Here is an 18,938-nt window from a genome sequence, read left to right as displayed (position 1 = left end):
TCCATTTTCATCCATCAATCATTATGGTATTTTAGTCTTTACACATTTTGCTTTCATTTTCACTCTCCTAATCTCATTTTTCTAATCATGGGAAAAGGCTTAAGCACCTTCAACTCTGAAAACCCTTTGAAATCATTACTTTCTTACCACTTTAACCAGATTTAATGAAGTCAAATTGTCAAAAATTATAAGACCAAAGCTACTTTCAAAGTATGGAAAATAGTCTAATTATATCTTCAAAATAAAAATTAATAAACCCTAAAACATTGATTTGGGTGGATTTCACTTGTTTACTCATTTTCCTGGGACAATTAAGTGAGTGAATTAGAAAGATAAATAATTCATCGACTCGGTTTTTCATTTGTTCAATTTTAAATTTTTAAAAATTAATTAAATTTTATAAAAAAATGAAAATGATTGAATTATAATAAAAATTGAAAACAACCAAAATTAAACTTATTTTGGTTGGTTTGATCCGTTATTTTTGATTTGGATGAGAGTATTTTTTAGATATATTGTAAAAATATTTGTAATATTAATATGTATAATACATATTCAAAAAATATATTTAATCATCGATTTTTCAATAGTTGGATTGTTAATTTTTTTAATACAAAAATTCAATCAAAATAATTGAATAAATTATTCTTCTTAATTGATTACTACTAAAATTGAAAAAATTAATTCAAATTAACCAAATTCAATACAGTATTATATTAAATCGAAGCAAATCAATATCGAGCTTAAAAACAAACTAATAGAGTCCTTCTTAATCAATTAATACCAAAATTAAAAAAAAAACAATTTGAATTAACTGAATTCAATAAAGTATTGTATTAAATTGAACCAAAATCGATCTCCAGCTTAAAAACAAAACAAATAGGTTCCCTCTTAATCAATTAATACCTAGATGAAAAAATCAATTTGAATTCAGTAAAACATCATATTATATTAAATCAAAAACAATGTTAAGTTTAAAAACAAATTAATAGTTCCCTCTTAATCAACTAATATCAAAATCATAAAAATTAATCAAATTCAATAAAATATCAATATATTTTATAAATAACCTTTAAAGATAAAATATTTTTAAAAATAATTTTTTATAATTTTAACTATTTTTAGTTAAGATGAACAAAAATATCTTTAATAATGTTACACACCATGCACGTGATGTTACACATCATATTGAAAAAATATTATTGTTACACGCTATGTATAAAAACATATTGAATGTTATAGTTAAAAAAAATTGTTACACACTATGTTAAAAAAAATATTATTGTTACGCGACATGAAAATATGTTATATATCATGTTGAAAAAAATATTATTGTTACACATCATATCGATTTTTTTTTTGTTATACGTTATATTTTAAAAAATTGTATTACAATTTAATGTTTAAAATGTTATTATTACTTATGAACCAAAACTTCAAATTTTCTCAACTCTTTTCATTTTTTTTGATAATTTGACACCGATTAAAGTGTTTTTCACATGTTTTCATAAATCAAAACCCAATTTTTTTTATATAAAATACATATTTTGACTAAAAAAAAAAAATCTTTTTGAAATCTTAAATTTATAAATTTTAAAATTTTAAATTTATTGAGACATAGGTCCCAAATTAATCAGTTAAAAGTTATTTCAAACATATGTAATCATTTTTACAGTTTTAATTTAATTTAAATTACTTAAAAATCAAATCTGTCAAATGACCACTCATCCAAGGACATCAAGACTATAACTTGATGTCTTAAAAAGATGGAATAGAGAAATAGAAGCAAAATAAAAAGATGTTGAAGTGAGAAATTAATAAAATTAGAAAGATGGATGGTGAGAGAAAAATCGAAAGTACTGAGTATAAATTGTGATGAATAATTTACTTTATTTAAAATAGTTTTAAAAATATTTTTATCAAATTATAATTAAATATAATTAAAAATAATTAAATTTATTTTGATCTTTATTTATAAAATATCCTTTGTCATAAGAGTTATTTAGTATAATTTCCTCTAAAATATCATACTAAATTAAATCAAAATCAATCCCAAATTTAAAAACAAGTTAATACATTCCTTCTTAATCAATTAATACCAAAATCAAAACAAATTAATCCAAATTAACCGAATTCAATAAATATCATATTAAATTGAATCAAAATCTCAAGCTTAAAAACAAAGTAATAATTAATTTCAAATTTAAAAACAAGTTAATAAATTTCCTCTGAATTGATTAATACGAAAATCAAAAAAATTAATCCGAATTCAATAAAATATCACATTAAATTAAATTAAAATCAATCTCAAACTTAAAAACAAGTTAATAGCTTCTATATTAATCGATTGATAACTCGATTGAAAAAATTAATCCGAATTAACCTACTTCAATTTGATTTTTAAGTCCTTTTTTATTATTATTTTTCTTTTGAAAAAAGGGGTATTTTCTTATTAGAACACTCAAACCGACCAAACCAACACAAAGCCGAAAGCCTTGGTGAGTGGTGAAAGCACCCGAAACCTAAGAAAATCATATCTCGGTTTCTCTCCCGACAGCTGGTCGTTCTCTCTCAATTTGGTTAGCTCAGAAATGGCGCCCGACCCAGATGCAGAGCAAGAAGCACAGCGCCTGAAAGCACTGGCAGAAACCAAGTACAAGAATTCAAACCTGAAATCAGCTTTAAAACATGCCAAGAAAGCCCACGGTCTTTTTCCAAACCTAGAAGGCATCTCTTCAATGCTCACTGCTTTTAAAATTCTCCGGCCGGCCTCCCAAGCCGACGCTTCTCCAGACTGGTATAGTATCCTCCAGGTAGAACCCTTCTCCCACATAAATTCAATCAAGAAACAATATAGGAAACTAGCATTGATTTTGCACCCTGACAAGAACCCATATTTAGGATGTGAAGAAGCGTTTAAGCTCGTGGGTGAAGGGTTTAGGATATTTTCTGATAAGATAAGGAGGAAAGAATATGATATGAAGCTTAGGATTAGGATTCAGGAGGAAAGGGTTGATGGGTTGGAAGAGAATGGTGTAGTAGGTGAGACGTTTTGGACTGCGTGTTCGCGGTGCAGGTTGTTGCATAAGTTTGAAAGGAAGTATTTGGGGCATAATTTGGTCTGCCCAAGTTGTAAGAAGAGCTTTTTGGCTGTGGAGGTCGACGGAGAAGGTGGTGATGGTGAAAGTACAGAGGAGGAGGAGGTGGTGGCCGCAGTAAGTGTAAGTGAGAGGTCGAAGCGGAAGATGGTTTCGAAGGAGAAAATGAGTAGTGCTAAAAGTGTTGGTTTGGAGGGGGAAAAGGGTAGTGGTGAGACAATTAGGAGTGTGGAGTTAAGGAGGAAAGTGAGTGAAGAGAATTTGATGGAGAAAGAGAGTGGTGGTGATGATGATGGGTGGGGTGTGGGGAGATTGAGGAGTGGGGGTTTGAGGAGGAGGATGAGTACTGTTGGGGAGGTATTGGCAAGGTCTGTAGCCGGGCAGGTGGATGATGGGGAGGAGGAGAGATCAAGGTCAAAGAGGGTAAAAGTTGCAGAGGAGGCAATGACACTTGCAGAAATGAAGTTGGAAATGAAGCGAAAGGCGAATCAAGGAAGGGAAAAATTGAATCTAAAAGAGAAAGTGAACAAGGCAGGTGAAAAGGGGAAGGAAAGAGAGAGACATGAGCCTCCTAAAAATAGAGTTTCAAAGATTGAGAAACAGAAGGCATCAGAGAAGCGTAAGGATTTTGGGATTGAGAGTCAAGGACCTTCAAAGACGAGTGGAAGTTTGGGGATTACGACACGTGCAACTAAGAAAATAAGGGTAGATTTGGAAGCTAAGACTCAAGATGGTGGGAAAAAGAATCAAAATTCAGAGCTCACGAAGCAAGGGACTTCAAGAAAGAAAGTGAAGTTGGACATTGAGAAGCGCCGTGGTTCAAAGAGTGGGGACATGGAGATTATGGCTGTGGAGGATTCAGATTTCTATGATTTTGATAAAGATAGATTGGAGAGGAATTTTAAAAGAGGGCAAGTGTGGGCTATGTATGATGATGATGATGGAATGCCTAGGCATTATGGTTTGATTGAGGAAGTATTTACAGTAAATCCTTTTGAATTGAAGATGAGTTGGTTGGACTTTCAGAATAACGGGGATGACAGATTGATTAGTTGGGAGAAAAAGGGATTTCATGTATCTTGTGGGAGATTTAAGGCCGCCAGGAAGAGTTCCATAAACTCTGTGAATATCTTTTCACACATGGTAGAATGTGAAAGGGCGGCAAAGGAACTTTATAGGATTTATCCAAAGAAGGGCTCAGTCTGGGCACTTTATAATGAAGCTAAATCAGGTGCAGCAGGAAGAAACTTTTCAGCTAGAGATAAACAGTGCTATGACATAGTTGTGTTTTTAACTAACTACAGTGAGATTCATGGATTGAGCATGGCATATCTTGAGAAAGTTGATGGATTCAGGACAATATTTAAAAGACAGGAGATTGGGTGTCAAGCTATTAGATGGCTTGAAAAAGATGATATTCGGTTGTTTTCGCATCAGATTCCTGCTCGAAAGCTTTGTAGCGATGATGTCCCTGATCTTTTGAAAGACTGCTGGGAACTTGATCCTGCTTCACTTCCTCCCGATCTTCTTGCTATTAGCTTGGAAAGTTGATATTTCAGAAACCTTAATTGATTACTGTATAGCTTTTGCCTAATTATTTAGGAGGATCTGTTTTGATGTAAGTTTAAGTACCCCGAGGAGGCAAGTAATGAATTTTAGTTGCTTTATAGTTTCCACAGGGTATAACACACATTATTCTGATAGGTGCTGCAAATATTTCTCGCCTCTTAAATTCTTGATGTGGCAGATTGCGAGCAGCCATCCTGGTTTTTATTAATTAAGTAGTTTTCTCTTACCAACTGTTTCATAATTTTCAGTTACTGTAGAGTGCGGATGGAAACTTTTGCTTCCTGCACTTGTAAAGAAATTTGTGCATTTATGATGTTCTTTTAGGCGCAGGGTGTACTTGATCTTCCCTTCCTGCCTCTTAAACTACTTGACAGGTTTCTCTTGGAGGCAATAGCCAACAAGACGGTGTCTGGTCCATCTCCTATGAATGGCTTCCAAAAATTCCAGCATGTAGGCTTAAAGAAACCAGAGGACAGGCCTTCTTGAGCTCCTTTCATTCATCAGTTCCCCTGACTTGCATTTCCGGTATTTTTTCCAATGTGCTGGACTTTTAACTGGTTTAGCGTTCGGGCTGCATAGACTGTACCTGTCCTTCAATGATGTAACATGATTTGCATTGATAATTTCAGTTTCATGGTGGATTTGTAAGTTTGCTTTTCACGTTTCAATTCATTACCTCTTCAACATTGTCAAAGATCTGTAAGTTGACTGCAATCTTATGGCAGCCATGTAAAGCCTACAGGCTATAATCTCATGGAGCAACATGTTCAATGATAACCTTGTTGAGTTCTTCATTGTTCTTGCTCTAATCACCTCCATTGCGTGTGACAAATATCAATTTCCATCAAAGTTTAATCCCATAATAGATTTTTTTGTTTTCACCCGGTGCTTGGGTTAGAGTAGTTTTGACCTACGAAACTTGTTTTTGTACATATTGTAATAATAGATTTGAAGTACAAAGAATCCAAGAATGTTATAATTTTAAAATTAGTAATATATATACAAAAATAGTACATTACTATGTTTGGTGTCACGAGTTAAATGATAGAAAAAATTACTAAAATATTGAATAAATTCATAATAAATAATATAGATGAAGGATATGAATGTAATAATATTTTTTTTATAAATGAGGATTTGAATTTATTTTTAAATTAATTTTGTTTTTTAATTTTCATCTTCTCATACTTTTAACCAATCATAAGTTTGTAGCTCCTTCCACTTATTTTTCCTCTCTTTTTCGTTTCTTTTTGTGTCAAAATCTTTTCTAATTGACGGAAATAAATTTTTTAAAGTATAAATGAAAGTAATTGAATTATTAGAATACTTTTGATTAAACATCATTATTTTAATTATGCAATTGAAAACCAAAAAAAAAAGAAGCTATTAATCTCAAATCCGTCAATTTTAATTTTGACATGATTCCTCAAATTTGATAAATATGTAATTATATATGTATATTATAAATTATGGATAATACACTTAAAAAACAAATAATAAATTTTTAAGTTATTAAAAAATACATTTCGATATCTGATAGTGTTCGATTTAGTGATTGACTATTTCTTTTCTTTGAATAAAAAATTATTAAAAATATAAAGAAGCAAGAAAATGACTATCAAGCCCATATATAATTGGGTAATCGTGATCATTTTCGGGTCACAGCGGATAAAAGAGTCAAGAGAAAAAAAACCCGTCCCCATTTGGGCCGGATCTCCGATTGGACCGACTAGGCAGGTGAAACGTGAAACAGGAATTTCGTCCCCCGCTCAGTTTATAACTACGTCTCTGTTTCTGCATTTCTTCCCCCCGAAACAGAAAATCATAGAGAAAGAAAGACTCAATTCTGCGCCCGTGATTGATCGCCATCGCCATGGATTCGTAAGCCTACTCTTGTTTCTCTTGAATTTAGCGTTTAAATTTTGATCGACAGTTTTTTGGTGTGTGGAAAAAACTAGGGTTTTTAGGGTGATTCTTTCTTTTGGGTCTCTTGTAGTTATCGCGATGAGGAAGGAGAGCCGATTATGGACTATGAAGACATTCAATCGGACCCCGGTTCGCCGGAGCCGCGGCGAGACCTTCTTGATGACGTGGAGGATGACATGGAAGATTGGGGCCGACGAGAACGATCGCAGACGCCGGTTTACGATACTGATAAGGTCGGGAAGCCGAGAAAAAGACTGGTCAAGAAAGGGGGCTCTATGGGAAAAGAGAGTATGGATGCCCCTGAGTTGTTAGATGAAGATGAAGATGCCAATTTTGGGAGGGAAGGATCGGAGTCGGATGCCAGGAAGAGGAAGAAGAAGGAGAAGAGGCTCAAGGAGAAAAAGTATGGGGGTGGGGGTGAAAAAGGAACTGTTACGAAGTTGGGGAAGTCAGAGGAAGTGAATGAGATGTGGGAGTGGGTTAATCCTGAGGTAATTTTTTTAATGCTAATTGAATCATCGCATGGTTGTTTGATTGAATCGTGGCTTCGGTGGTTTGGCTTTTTATTTTATATGTTCATCTTAAAGGACATCAGGATCTCTATTTATTATGTGTGTATGGAAATGAACAAGCTTGAAGTAATATCTTCACATGATTAAGAATCGCTGTCAAAATATTGGCTTTAGGCTCATCATCAGCATTGCTACTAGTAGAACATGAATTTTTATAGTTCTTTCCATGGATAAATTACAAAGCTACTTTAACCTGTTTCTAATTTTTTCTAGCCAGTGATGATTCGGTTGCTCCCCTATATGTTTCTATTTAAGTATATTAAGTTGCTTACTAAGATAGTTTGTTTGTAATCATGTAATCAAATTTCTGCTCTGGAATAAAATAAAATGAGGTCAAAGCTAACCAAGTTTGTTCTTTGACCATTTTCTCTGCACTGGATAGAATGATCAAGAGGGTGTTAGGACTATGGATGATGATGACTTCATAGATGACAGTGGTGTTGACCCTGCAGACAGATATGGGAGTGACAATGAAGCAAGGTCGCCTGGTGATGCCCCTCAGGTTGTCAATCATCTTTTTATGGCTATCATGTATGCTTGTCTTCATGTTGGCTAGCTATGATATTTATAGAATTATGTACTTATAAATACAATTCATTGGTTGCTTAAAATATTTTTTGAAGAGGTTTTTTCTTTTAGCTTTCTGGTTCATTTTTATGATCTTTTAGGCAGAGGAAGACGATGAGGATCCAGAGATTAAGGAGTTATTCAAGATGGGTAAAAAAAGAAAGAAGAATGAGAAAAGCCCTGCAGAAATTGCATTGCTGGTTGAGAATGTTATGGCTGAGCTTGAGGTAACTGCTGAAGAAGATGCAGAGCTTAATAGACAAGGGAAGCCTGCGATTAATAAACTCAAGAAGTTGCCACTTCTTACTGAGGTTCTCTCAAAGTAAGCTGCTTGCCAAGTTAATGTGGCTTGGATGTATTGGCCTAGCAATTATCATTCTTATTTTCTTTTAAATTGCTCTTTGTGTAGGAAGCAGCTTCAACCAGAATTCTTAGATCATGGAGTTTTAACCTTGTTGAAGAATTGGCTCGAACCCCTTCCTGATGGAAGCTTACCAAATATAAATATCCGTGCAGCAATTTTGAGGATATTGACTGATGTATAGAGTGGCCTTCTTTCCGTTTTGCCCTGTTTAGTAATGGTCATTGCCATACATTCCCTTTTATGAAAAAGTGAAATGTTGCTTTCTTCATGCAGTTTCCAATTGATCTAGAGCAGCATGATAGAAGGGAGCAGCTAAAGAGGAGTGGTCTTGGAAAGGTAAGTAATCACCGTAGAGAAACAATCACATTCAGCTTTATGTTCAAAGTATCTTGGATTGGTTTTAGACCTCTTTTTTTTTTCAAAATTTTTGGGCAGGTGATTATGTTTTTATCAAAATCTGATGAGGAAACCACTTCCAACAGAAAACTTGCTAAGGATTTGGTTGATAAATGGGTATGTGTCGGTTTAAGCTCCTGGTGTTTATATGCTAGGATTCCCCCTTTGATCTCTCGTCTTCTTTAGATCTATATTGGCAATTGTCATGCCCTGTGGGCTTTATGTTTTATTTTATTTTTTATGCATTAGCATGTTGCCTATAGGAGTATAGTTCTCATCTGACTTTTTAGTGGTTGTGATTTCAGTAATAGCTTCGTTTTCATCAAAATTTTGTTTGTCAAGTTCTTTTATGTATATTCATGAAATTCTTTTCTGTCCAGGGTATTAATTCTTTTATATAATTTTGAACATAATGCAGAGTAGACCAATCTTTAATAAGAGCACAAGGTTTGAGGACATGAGAAATATTGATGATGATAGGGTTCCCTTACGAAGGCCTTCTGTGAAAAGGTACCCTTTGTAATCAGTTTTATGCGAAATATGCCATCTTGTATGTTAACCAATTTTGTCATGTGCATACATTTTCCATTCGCGTTTCTGTTTAATTTTTTCAAATTCTTTTATAGACCTGCAAATAGAGCTGCGGCAATGGAATCTAGAGATGGTGATTTTGATTTGGATATTTCTCGGTAAGATGTAATTACTTCCTTAGTTATATTTATCCTGGTATCCATTTGGTTCACATCAGTATCTGATTCTATATGCTCTGACCCTTATTGTTGGTTATAAAAATTACAGGGACCATAAGTCTGGTCGATCATCAGCAGGTCAACATGCTTCAAGGACAGAATCTTCTTCAAGGCTGCATGCTTCAAGGCCAGAAGCAACGCCAATGGATTTTGTTGTGCGTCCCCAGTCTAAGATTGATCCAGATGAAATTAGAGCACGTGCGAAACAAGTTGTACAAGATCAGCGTCGCCAAAAGGTTTCTTTTTTACTCTCCTTAATATTAATTTTGTGTTGGTTTTATTGTTTGGAAAAGGTTACTTGATTAATGATACAAAAGGGGATGTTCACCTATATTGTTCCTTTAGCTGTTAGGATATCAAGAGTGTAGCACTCCTTAAATTTACTTTATGCTGATGCCTGAACAATCTGGCAACAAGCGTTCCAAATGCTTTACATTCCCTCTTCACTATATTTTCTGAAATAAAATGTCAACTTTCTCATGGCAGATGACTAAGAAGTTGCATCAGTTGAAAGCACCAAAAAAGAAGCAGTTGCAGGCTACTAAACTTAGTGTTGAGGGTCGTGGTATGCTCAAATACCTGTAATGTTACCGCACACCCTAATTGGCAGAAAAGAGGGATGCACTGGGTGAGCCCAATCCCATTAAATTTGCTGCTTAGTGACACTTGGCTGCAAAGACCTATATGAGCTTTCTGTTGTGTTGAAGAGAGCTACTTCAAGTGTCCTTGATGCAAATGTTTCTGTTTTACATCCAAATATTGGAAATGATAGATTGCGGCCATTTAACCTTCTTCAGCTTCCTTGATGATTTTATTGATCGGCTGCTGCACAGTTCGGAGATAAATGTGGTCGAATCTTAATACTTGTTAAATTTGAATGTTTTAGCTTCAATATCGATGCTATTGCTACCTTCTATGTTCAAGGAATATTGGGACAAACAACAATTGTTGTGGACCTTGCAGTTGCCAGTTTATATGGTTCTCAGTGTGGATTAGTCTTTGCTAAAGGGGAAGGAATAAAAAGTTGCATTGAGAAATTGAAGCAATGTCAAAATTCTCTTTATCAAAGTAAAAGTCTTCATATTTATAATGAGAATAAGTACACGAAGGCTACATATTTCCATTTTATTATATTATCTCAAATTCCTCCAATAGAAAAACTAGACCTTAAACCATAGGGCTGCAGTTGCAGTGATTATATGGATGTAGTTCAGCTACCCTTTTTATCGTTTAAGCAAGACCTTAGCTTGAGCTGTATGCCGTTTGTGCTGATTCTAGAAAATGTTACCATTTCAAGCTAGCAAGCTGATAGAGGCTCTGCTTATTGTAATTTTGAAGTAGGATTTTTGATAATCATAGTGTCACAGTTCATATCAATTTGTAATATCGTTCAAGGGTCTCATTGTCTCAGGTTTAAAATGTTGTGAATAATTATTAATGTTTAATTATACTCTTCATTCTATTTGAAATTCTTGATTTCCCTTTTGAGGTCATGACACATAACATCTGAATTTTGAGCAACATTTCGATTCTAAATTTCTAAAACCAAATGTCATATTTCCATGCATTTTAGACTTAAAGACTCGACATTTCTCTATATTTCAACTAAGATTAATACGTTGAATGTATGCATCAGGTGCTTGCACATGCATAACTGTCAACAAATATGTAAATGAGATGAATGATACTTAATCTTCATTATACAAGTTGGGAAGCAATCAATGGCTTGCAAGAAAAATTATTGTGTAATCATATCTTCCATTAAATAATTATCTTATAATATAATCTTTCTATGCAGCTCACATTCAATGTTCGACAGTCTATACATGATTTTGTAATTGTCCATTGGCAAGATGCCTTATGCCATAGCCTCTATTCCCAGAACAAAAATGTACTTGAAGGGCCTCCTGAAAAAGGAAAGACAATATACAAAATAATATATATAGCTCAAGAAATGACAAGATTAACTAGGGGAAAACACTTTGGGTTTCCAAATTCGGAAGCAAATCTCAATAACATAGATAGATACCTTCTTTTTCAAGATGTTGGCCTTCAAATTTCTCCCGAAATGAATGTTGGAATGAACATGAATATGTGGACACATCTTGGAGTTCACTTTTGTCTTTACACTGGCAACTGCAGCTAGATAGGCATATTGTCCTTCAAATCCATCTTTGGAGGTTGCAAAGTGCACTCATTTTATTTTAACATAGCTTGTGTTACCCATCAAATAATTCAAGCGATGGAGTCAGGATGATGATATCCAGCATGGGAACAAACATTATTTTCAAAACAGAGGTTCCAGTCCAAAGGGTCTTGAATTTGCTAAATGCTGACCTAATTAAACAACTTAGATGATCATCTTAATCTTGATAATCTTTTCCGCTTTCGATTCTTCTTCTGCAGATTCTTTGTGATGCTCTTGGAACTAGATGGAAGAGCTGGAAGGGAAGCAGGTATACCAACAAATGTTCTGCCTTTCTTAGAAACCCATTTCAATGGCATATTTTTTACCACAATGCCAATATCATTTGAACTATTCAGTTCTACAAGCTGTTTGATTTGATCCAGCATCTGGTGGGTCCAGGCAACTGACTCATCTAATGCAATGGAGTCATCCATTGGTTTCTTCAAAAGATCCATCAATATCTCTCTGAATGACTGAAAAGACATAGAAGGTTTGTAGCCTTCATGATTTTCACACATCATATTGACCTTGATGACATGCTTGCAAAAATTACCTTGCATTGACCATGCACAGTCGCAGAAAGCAAAGTCTGATCCAGGATTCCAAACTAAATGTGTTATGCTGCTGTCTTTCTGGCTTGCTACCTTTGCAAATAGGTTGGCCTTATCACCTAAGGTAACAAAAGAATCAGGAATTTGCAGCGCTCGGTGCCAAGATGTAGATGCAATATATTCCTCCTTGACATTTTGAAAAGAATCACTTTCATCTGCATACCGATCAAGCCAATATGTTGAATGCAACTCAGTTGTCAGCTTGTGCACTAACCAGTCAACTCTTTGAAGTGCACCAAGATGTGAATCATCAAACAATTTTGTTTTCAGCTTCACATGGTAGGCTTCTATGGCACCAGATGCTTCCTGGCTTGCAAGTGGAATAGTTTTCATTGTTGAAAGCCACATTTCTGTCACACAAAAAAAAAAAAAAAACAGCAGTATTAGACATGGAAACCTTCGTGGCATTGCATGTGTAATAGCGAGAGAGATCTAACCAATCTTGGGCACCCAGGAGGATTTGAAATACTCCATGAAGGCAGTTTGATCAACAAAATCCTGATTTAATTCTTCCAAGGCAACTGAAGTATTGATGCCACCCCAAATGCTGTAAACTATTTCACCTAGACGCTTAAAAATTTCCCGCTGAACTTCAATGTTGGAACATTTCTTAACAACATTCCTCAACCAAGATCTACGAACACGCCAAAGAGAAAATAGGATAGGACAATAAAAAGTATCCCTGATAAAATAGCCAAAATCAAGGGTAAGAAAGTAATAAATTCAATACAAACCAAACTTTAAAGCAAAAATACCCTGCCTTATGGGATCAATCTCCATTGCTGCATCATCAATCAAAAAACCATTGATCTTCCATCCAGGCTCAATGCTTCGAGCTCGATCAAGCAAAGCTTTCATCCATTTAGCTACATCTGACTTTGCAACGCTGCGGGTAATGACCCATGCAACAGGCAATGCATGTTGTCTTGAATCAAAGACAAGAAGGGTGCATAAGGGGTACTGCATTCAGAAACATCATCATGTAATACCAAATGAAATAGCTTTCTTTAAGCTCTGAGCAAATACAATTTGATCAGTTTTTTACCTTGAGTCTTTTAATACCAAATGTTGAATCAGCAGCAATAAGACTGCGATGGCCAAAACGAACCATCTGTTGCAACTGCCATTCTGTCTGAATCCCAAGAATGAAAGGATCTGTCTCAGATGTGTCCTGATAGAAAAATATAGATTTCTTATTGCGTTCAACCCACATCCGGATGCTAGCTTGATCATCTAGATCTAACTCATGGGTAGATCTCTTAATGATCATCCCAAGTTTGCGGACATATTGGGAAGCAAGGGTACTAACTCTTGCATCTGAACCACAGTATCGTTGAATGCACTCAATGTGTTTCTCTAGCACATTTTCTTCAGGTATGCCCAGATAGATCATAGACATTGTTTGTTGTTGAATCTCATTGGAAATATATGGAATTTTCTTGGCACCAGGGCCAATGGCATCTTTGTCAAGGGGCCCATGGCAGACAAAACCAGATTTGTTTATATGGCGTCTCTCATTGTATATAATAAGTGCAAGTGACGGACGAGCATAAAGACGTTTCACTACAAAATGGCATGTACATCCTCGCATGGATTGAGGTCTAGCAGCCCTGTTTCGGGTGTTTAGACGATATTTTCGACTAGGTAATATACTTCCACCTTCCCCATAATTTTCAGGACCGAAGGAACACCAATATCTTCACATATAAAAGGGAAAATAATAAGAACAAATGTTTCTCCTCAGGTAGAACTCATATTTATGACAAAAAGAAATTTCATATCATCTACACTTAAAGAAATATATCAGGGTTTTGTTTCATAGAATCAATCAAAAGAAAGATTCTGATGCTCAGAGAGTAGGGAAATAAATGAGAAAAAATGGGAAACATTGGTAAGCATGGGTCAAACTTACAGTCTATATTCCAAATATTCATCGCTTTTATACTCCTTTAAACTGCCCTTTGATCGTTTCCGTCCCCGTTCAATATGGAATCGTGTTGGGCATTCCACATTGGAGCATTCTCCAATTATAAATTCATCCACTCGAGCATAAGGAATGAGTGCTACATCATCATGGTGCTCAGCTGTGCCGAACTTTGTCCAAGTCAAATCAGCAGAAGAGAACTCCTCCTCTGGTGGATCTTGCACTGGAATATCAAGTATGGATTCAACTATATCCATCTACAGACTATTTCAACCTTTAAAATTTACTACCAAGCCAACATTCAGTAGCATACCTGCAAAATTAAGCATAGAGATTAACATGATCAAAAAATAACAATGATAAAATTTACAAAACATGCCACCATAACCATTTTATAAATTCTTTTTTCCCATAAATAACTTTTATCTTCACAAAAGAGACATGCTTGAAGAAACAGGATCATAGTTAATCATCTAGTCAGCAAATGAAAATTCTTATTATTGGAAATCTCATAGTCAACCATTAAAGCCAAATTATGTCCACATCTTCTGTTCAATAGGTCTTAAAACTTCAACTTAAGGTATGCAAGAGTTAGAGCTGCAAACTATGAAGCACCAAAACTTTAACAGCTCGCCCCCTCCCATATCAGTATCACATCTAAATCAATTATCAAATACTAATATGGCAAGAATAGGATATTAAAATAGATTGAAATCTAATTTTTCTTATTTTGGACATGGCAAGGATACATGAAAATATATACTGAACGAAGCTAAATGCATCAAATGATAGTATAATTACTCAGATTTGAAGATTCACATTCTTTGCTTTTCCCTTAAACTATTCCCAGACAAAACAAAAACCATAAATTCACTGAAGAGAGAGCAACCTATTCAACATCAAGACATATTGTTCGAGCATACAGCGCAGACTCCAAACATGAACCAATCGATTACTTTCTCGAACTATAGCAGACTGAATCAGATGCGGCTGAAAAGTACCAGCAACAGCTAACCAACAAAATTTTACCTAGGAATAAGACTAGTCCTAACTTAACAACGAAATTCGCAAAAGTTGAAATAAAAATCGAGTCTTGGCCTAAAATCTCCAATGCTAGACTAATGATAATGAACTAACCATATTCAACTTCACATCAAATTAAAAACATCAAATTAAAATTTTTTTGGAACAAAGAGCTCAGGAAAGGATATACATATCAATACATTGAAGCTAAGTATAATCATAAGCAAGCTTCACAATGATGTTTACTCCGACAAAAACCAATTTTTTCTCATCAACGGTCTTTTAGATAAGACAGAGAGAGAGAGAGTAGAAAAGGAGTACCGTCGACAGGACTAGCAGAAACAGGGCTTCATTCCTTTCTGGGTCTAGTCCAATTTAGTTGCAGATGGAACAGGAAATAGATAGAGAGTAAATAAAATAAAACAAAAGTAAAGAAGAGAGATTTTAGAGGGAGGGTTGTAGGGTTTTTGGCAAATTTTGAGAGAGTAAGGGAGGAAGTGGTACAGTGCAGAAGGGGGACGGTTGGGGCTAGTTTGGGGATGCGAATTAGATATCCTAATACTGGTTTCGGCTTGCCCTGTTTTTAGGGCTGCGCTGTGTTTGATTTGTCTCGTCTTTTCCTAACGTTTCTCGGCCACTCGAACGTCGGCCACAGATTAAGTTACCTGGGCTTTTGGCCTCTGGGTGAATAGCTTTTTCTTTTGAAAGTTTGATCGGTCAAGTTTGGGTCTATTTTTACTATTTTACTTTGTTAAAAATTTGACAAACAAGTGCAAACCCTCGCTAACAAGTTTTTTAATCAAATTTAGGCTTTAAGCATCTCTATTTGCAGGAATCCATCCCTTTTTTTTTTTTGCTATTAATTGGTTTTCCCTGAAAAAAGCAAAGATTTGATCAAAGTGACGGGAAGCTTGTAGGCTAAAATCAAGTCAATTATTCATTGAACAACAATTCCTCCATCTTCCTAACAAAAAAAAAAAAAAAAGGAAAATTGCTCCACACTAAATGTTAAATAAATATTCCATCAGGTTTAGCGTTCAACAAACTTCACTTCTTTCTGTTTTTCATTTCTGAGTTTCACTTGCAAACACAATGCTGGGTTTTGATTAAAGTACTGATGATCAATAGGCTGCCTTGTCTGCCACGCTCAATAGGCTGTATTTGAATGCCTGGTTTAAAACATTATACAGAGAATTTCACACCTTCATCATCAGCTGAAGTTCCCTTAAAAATCGCAAGCTTCCCCTTTTGTTCTAGTATTTTCAAAGCTCGGATTAGAATCGTGCGATCTATCCCATGAAGCTCTGTGGTAAAAAAAGGAGAGATTGTGATTAGTAGCATGTAATGTTTAGGACATAAATTTCCCCAAGTAAGTGAGTTTACATGTGAAAGATGTGTGAATGGATGCATAGGGATTATGATACATGCTTCTTTTGTTTTTGGTTGGGGGTTATTTAGATAAAAAAAGGTCAGCAAAAACTTATTTATGCCCTAGGTGGGACTTGTGGATCTATAATATATCCACTCTCCTTGCATTAGAAACATTTATCAACACATCCAGCATGCAATTTGAACGACATATATTTCCAGGGCACATGCAGCTGATAGATGCTTTCCCTCTCCACACACCACCACAAGTCAGACCCTCTCCTAAAACTAAGGAAAGGAAAATAAATAAAAAGAAGAAAAAAGAATCAGCTCTGATAACATTCGCAGTATTATACAGGCAGCACAATTTTCCAAAATCATTTATTAATATGCTTCATCTAAGCATCAAATGAAATGTACATTTACCTGTTCCTCGAGATTCAATCCCTGAACGTATTTCCTCAACAGTCATAACACTGTCCTCAAAGCCATTATCTTTCACCTAATAACATATGCAAACATATTACAAAATAATGTTTGGAACATGCCATCTACTTATTAACAGTTCATTACTAGAATAGCAAAAAAAAAAAAAAAAACCAAGATTAACTCACAAACTTTAAAATACTGTCAGCCCAATCTTGAATTCGGTGCCAAAGGATACGGCATTTCCTATGTCCTTTATCCAACCATTCTGCACGTCCTGTTACATCAGAATTAAAGTTTAAGAGCTTCCAATGGATTTAAGGATGTTGTAGCATAATCTTGTATTAGTCAACCAGTAGAGCCAGACCTTCTGAAACCAAGGCTGAGAGGAATGCCTCCCTAGCTTCATGACTGAGAGTACCTGCACCAGACCAAAAAAGCAAGAGGAATAACAAGACTTGAAACAAAATACTGGTTGTAAGACAAATGCATCTTCAGAAATCTAATCACTGAGATGGCTTAACCAGAACTTAGAGAAACAGGTCTTACGTTCAATCACAGGATTTGAGAACAGAGGAAATTCTTCCTCAAGCCCAAGGACAAATATCTTCTGAGTTCTGCAGTAATCCAGAATAAGGTCCTTCCAAAGTTGTACCTGTTTCTCACGAGTCTCTCTCACCGGCTGCAAACTGCAGAAATATGTGAAAATCAATCCCAATTATTAAAAAATAAATACTCACAATGGATAATGAATATCACATTGAAAATATCACAATAACAAGGATGATGATAATAATGAATCTTTTGAGCTCCACTTCAACATCATCTTCTAGGAAGGTGTCCAAATGGAAGAAATATTAAGCATATACAGATGCAATTTATAATAAACCAGTTTAAAAGATGGGAAACAATATTTTCCATGAAGTTCTAAAGGGAAGATTGAAATAAAAAGAGTTGAAAAATTGGAAGAAATATAAAGTATATACAGATGCAACTTAATGAATATTTGTAATAAAGCATCCAACTCATCTTCACAGATGAGGATCAATCTTTTCCACGAAGACCTCAAATTATATTCTTCATTGCTTAAAAAGAGTAACCAGAAGTAATAATAGATTGTTCATAGTTTTGCTAGAAAGTGAATAAAGGAAAAAATGAAAAGACAAAGAGAAAAGTAGAATACGTGAAGTATGGAGGGTAGTTGAAGAAGTGGGGAAGCTTGAAATCACCCAATTTCTGCATCTCTCATGCTCCTTTTCGAATAGATGTCACATAAAAAGCATATCTGTAACTAACAGGGGAAAAAGAAGGGGACAAAAGGGAATGGGGAGAGAAAATATTAGCAGCAGCACATAAACAAACAAGTAATAACATTAAAGGGTCCCAACCAGGTTCAAATTGTCAAAAACATCCTTAACTAACAAGAAATAGCTAACGTCAATAAACAAAAATCAAAGAAACAAGAAAAAGAGTGAACAACAACAGTGAAATCAGGTTGAGAAATCAAGGATTAGTTGCAAAATTATCAAAGCATGGGACTCAAATCTTCCTTATCGATGGCATTCAATGATAGGACGACGTTTGATGGCATATTTGGAGGCATTAGTACCCAAGAAATAGAGAGACGAAAAACATAATATGGGATTATAGAACATTCATTGTACATTTAGAGAGAAAAGCTATCCAACACATTGCATAGATATCATAGATGATAAACCAAGGGCAAAGACCCAGCAATATACTAATGTTCAAAAGCTTGTTAGTTAACTAAAAACGGACTAAACAGCCACTAGTAAACAACAAGCTGAAGCTGATAAAGGAATGAAAAGGATCCCTTTTCAATTATATTCAAATCGAATTCATAAAAGAAAAGAAGCAAACAGATTTAGGTTTGATTCATATAAATTCTCAAATTTCAAATTTCAAATTTCAGAATATGTGGGTTCTTAACCATCAAACAAGAGAATAAATTGAAGAAAATTATACCTGATCGGGAAGAGAAAGTTTTCAGCTTTCCGGTCGAGTTCTTTGATGTTTGCCAATTAGTCTGCTTTTCTTCATCAGTCAAGTTTTATAAACACGCTTTTTTAAGTTCAGTAATTCTTTACCGTTAGATTTAGTACTTTGATTCTGAACCGTTGGATGTAATTTAAATTA

General features: G+C 34.8%; 4 protein-coding genes across 7 annotated transcripts; 2 read left to right on the top strand and 2 right to left on the bottom strand.

The window, feature by feature from the left end:
• Positions 1-2,474: 2,474 nt before the first annotated feature.
• On the top strand, positions 2,475-4,893 carry LOC110426281 (DNAJ heat shock N-terminal domain-containing protein). Its single transcript, XM_021441476.1, has one exon. It carries the CDS (start codon positions 2,592-2,594, stop codon positions 4,647-4,649), a length of 2,058 nt encoding a protein of 685 aa, XP_021297151.1. The 5' UTR covers positions 2,475-2,591; the 3' UTR covers positions 4,650-4,893.
• A 1,464-nt stretch (positions 4,894-6,357) lies between these two features.
• On the top strand, positions 6,358-10,369 carry IWS1 (Transcription elongation factor (TFIIS) family protein). Of its 2 annotated transcripts, XM_021421663.2 has the most exons (11): positions 6,359-6,548; positions 6,664-7,084; positions 7,548-7,667; positions 7,834-8,054; positions 8,142-8,271; positions 8,370-8,432; positions 8,532-8,609; positions 8,911-9,002; positions 9,119-9,181; positions 9,291-9,477; positions 9,728-10,369. In XM_021421663.2, exons 1-11 carry the CDS (start codon positions 6,541-6,543, stop codon positions 9,824-9,826), a joined length of 1,482 nt encoding a protein of 493 aa, XP_021277338.1. In that variant the 5' UTR covers positions 6,359-6,540; the 3' UTR covers positions 9,827-10,369. The 2 variants fall into 2 exon arrangements, with proteins under 2 accessions (XP_021277345.1, XP_021277338.1); XM_021421670.2 differs by lacking the exon at positions 8,532-8,609 and having other exon boundaries at positions 6,358-6,548.
• Positions 10,370-10,997: 628 nt separating this feature from the next.
• On the bottom strand, positions 10,998-15,578 carry LOC110409611 (SWIM zinc finger family protein). Of its 2 annotated transcripts, XR_002444589.2 has the most exons (7): positions 15,309-15,578; positions 13,953-14,277; positions 13,086-13,737; positions 12,801-13,000; positions 12,478-12,722; positions 11,271-12,390; positions 10,998-11,148 (listed from the first exon to the last, which is right to left on the bottom strand). XR_002444589.2 is itself a non-coding variant. In XM_021419022.2 (6 exons), the coding sequence occupies exons 2-6, from the start codon at positions 14,219-14,221 to the stop codon at positions 11,600-11,602; spliced, it is 2,157 nt and encodes a 718-aa protein (XP_021274697.1). In that variant the 5' UTR covers positions 14,222-14,277; positions 15,309-15,578; the 3' UTR covers positions 10,998-11,599. The 2 variants fall into 2 exon arrangements, 1 of the variants encoding a protein (XP_021274697.1); XM_021419022.2 differs by having other exon boundaries at positions 10,998-12,390.
• A 316-nt stretch (positions 15,579-15,894) lies between these two features.
• On the bottom strand, positions 15,895-18,908 carry VPS25 (E2F/DP family winged-helix DNA-binding domain-containing protein). 2 transcript variants are annotated; one of them, XM_021419056.1, is made up of 7 exons: positions 18,768-18,908; positions 17,965-18,066; positions 17,331-17,470; positions 17,149-17,202; positions 16,970-17,058; positions 16,782-16,857; positions 15,895-16,291 (listed from the first exon to the last, which is right to left on the bottom strand). In XM_021419056.1, the coding sequence occupies exons 2-7, from the start codon at positions 18,021-18,023 to the stop codon at positions 16,170-16,172; spliced, it is 540 nt and encodes a 179-aa protein (XP_021274731.1). In that variant the 5' UTR covers positions 18,024-18,066; positions 18,768-18,908; the 3' UTR covers positions 15,895-16,169. The 2 variants fall into 2 exon arrangements, with proteins under 2 accessions (XP_021274731.1, XP_021274741.1); XM_021419066.1 differs by having other exon boundaries at positions 17,965-18,072; positions 18,768-18,902.
• Between the last annotated feature and the right edge of the window lie 30 nt (positions 18,909-18,938).

Source organism: Theobroma umbraticum, unplaced genomic scaffold, assembly GCF_002168275.2.
Source record: "Theobroma umbraticum cultivar Fairchild unplaced genomic scaffold, ASM216827v3 scaffold_30.0, whole genome shotgun sequence".
NCBI classification, from domain to species: domain Eukaryota; kingdom Viridiplantae; phylum Streptophyta; class Magnoliopsida; order Malvales; family Malvaceae; genus Theobroma; species Theobroma umbraticum.
Note: the sequence above shows the minus strand (reverse complement) of the source record. Positions and strands in the feature narration are given on the sequence as shown.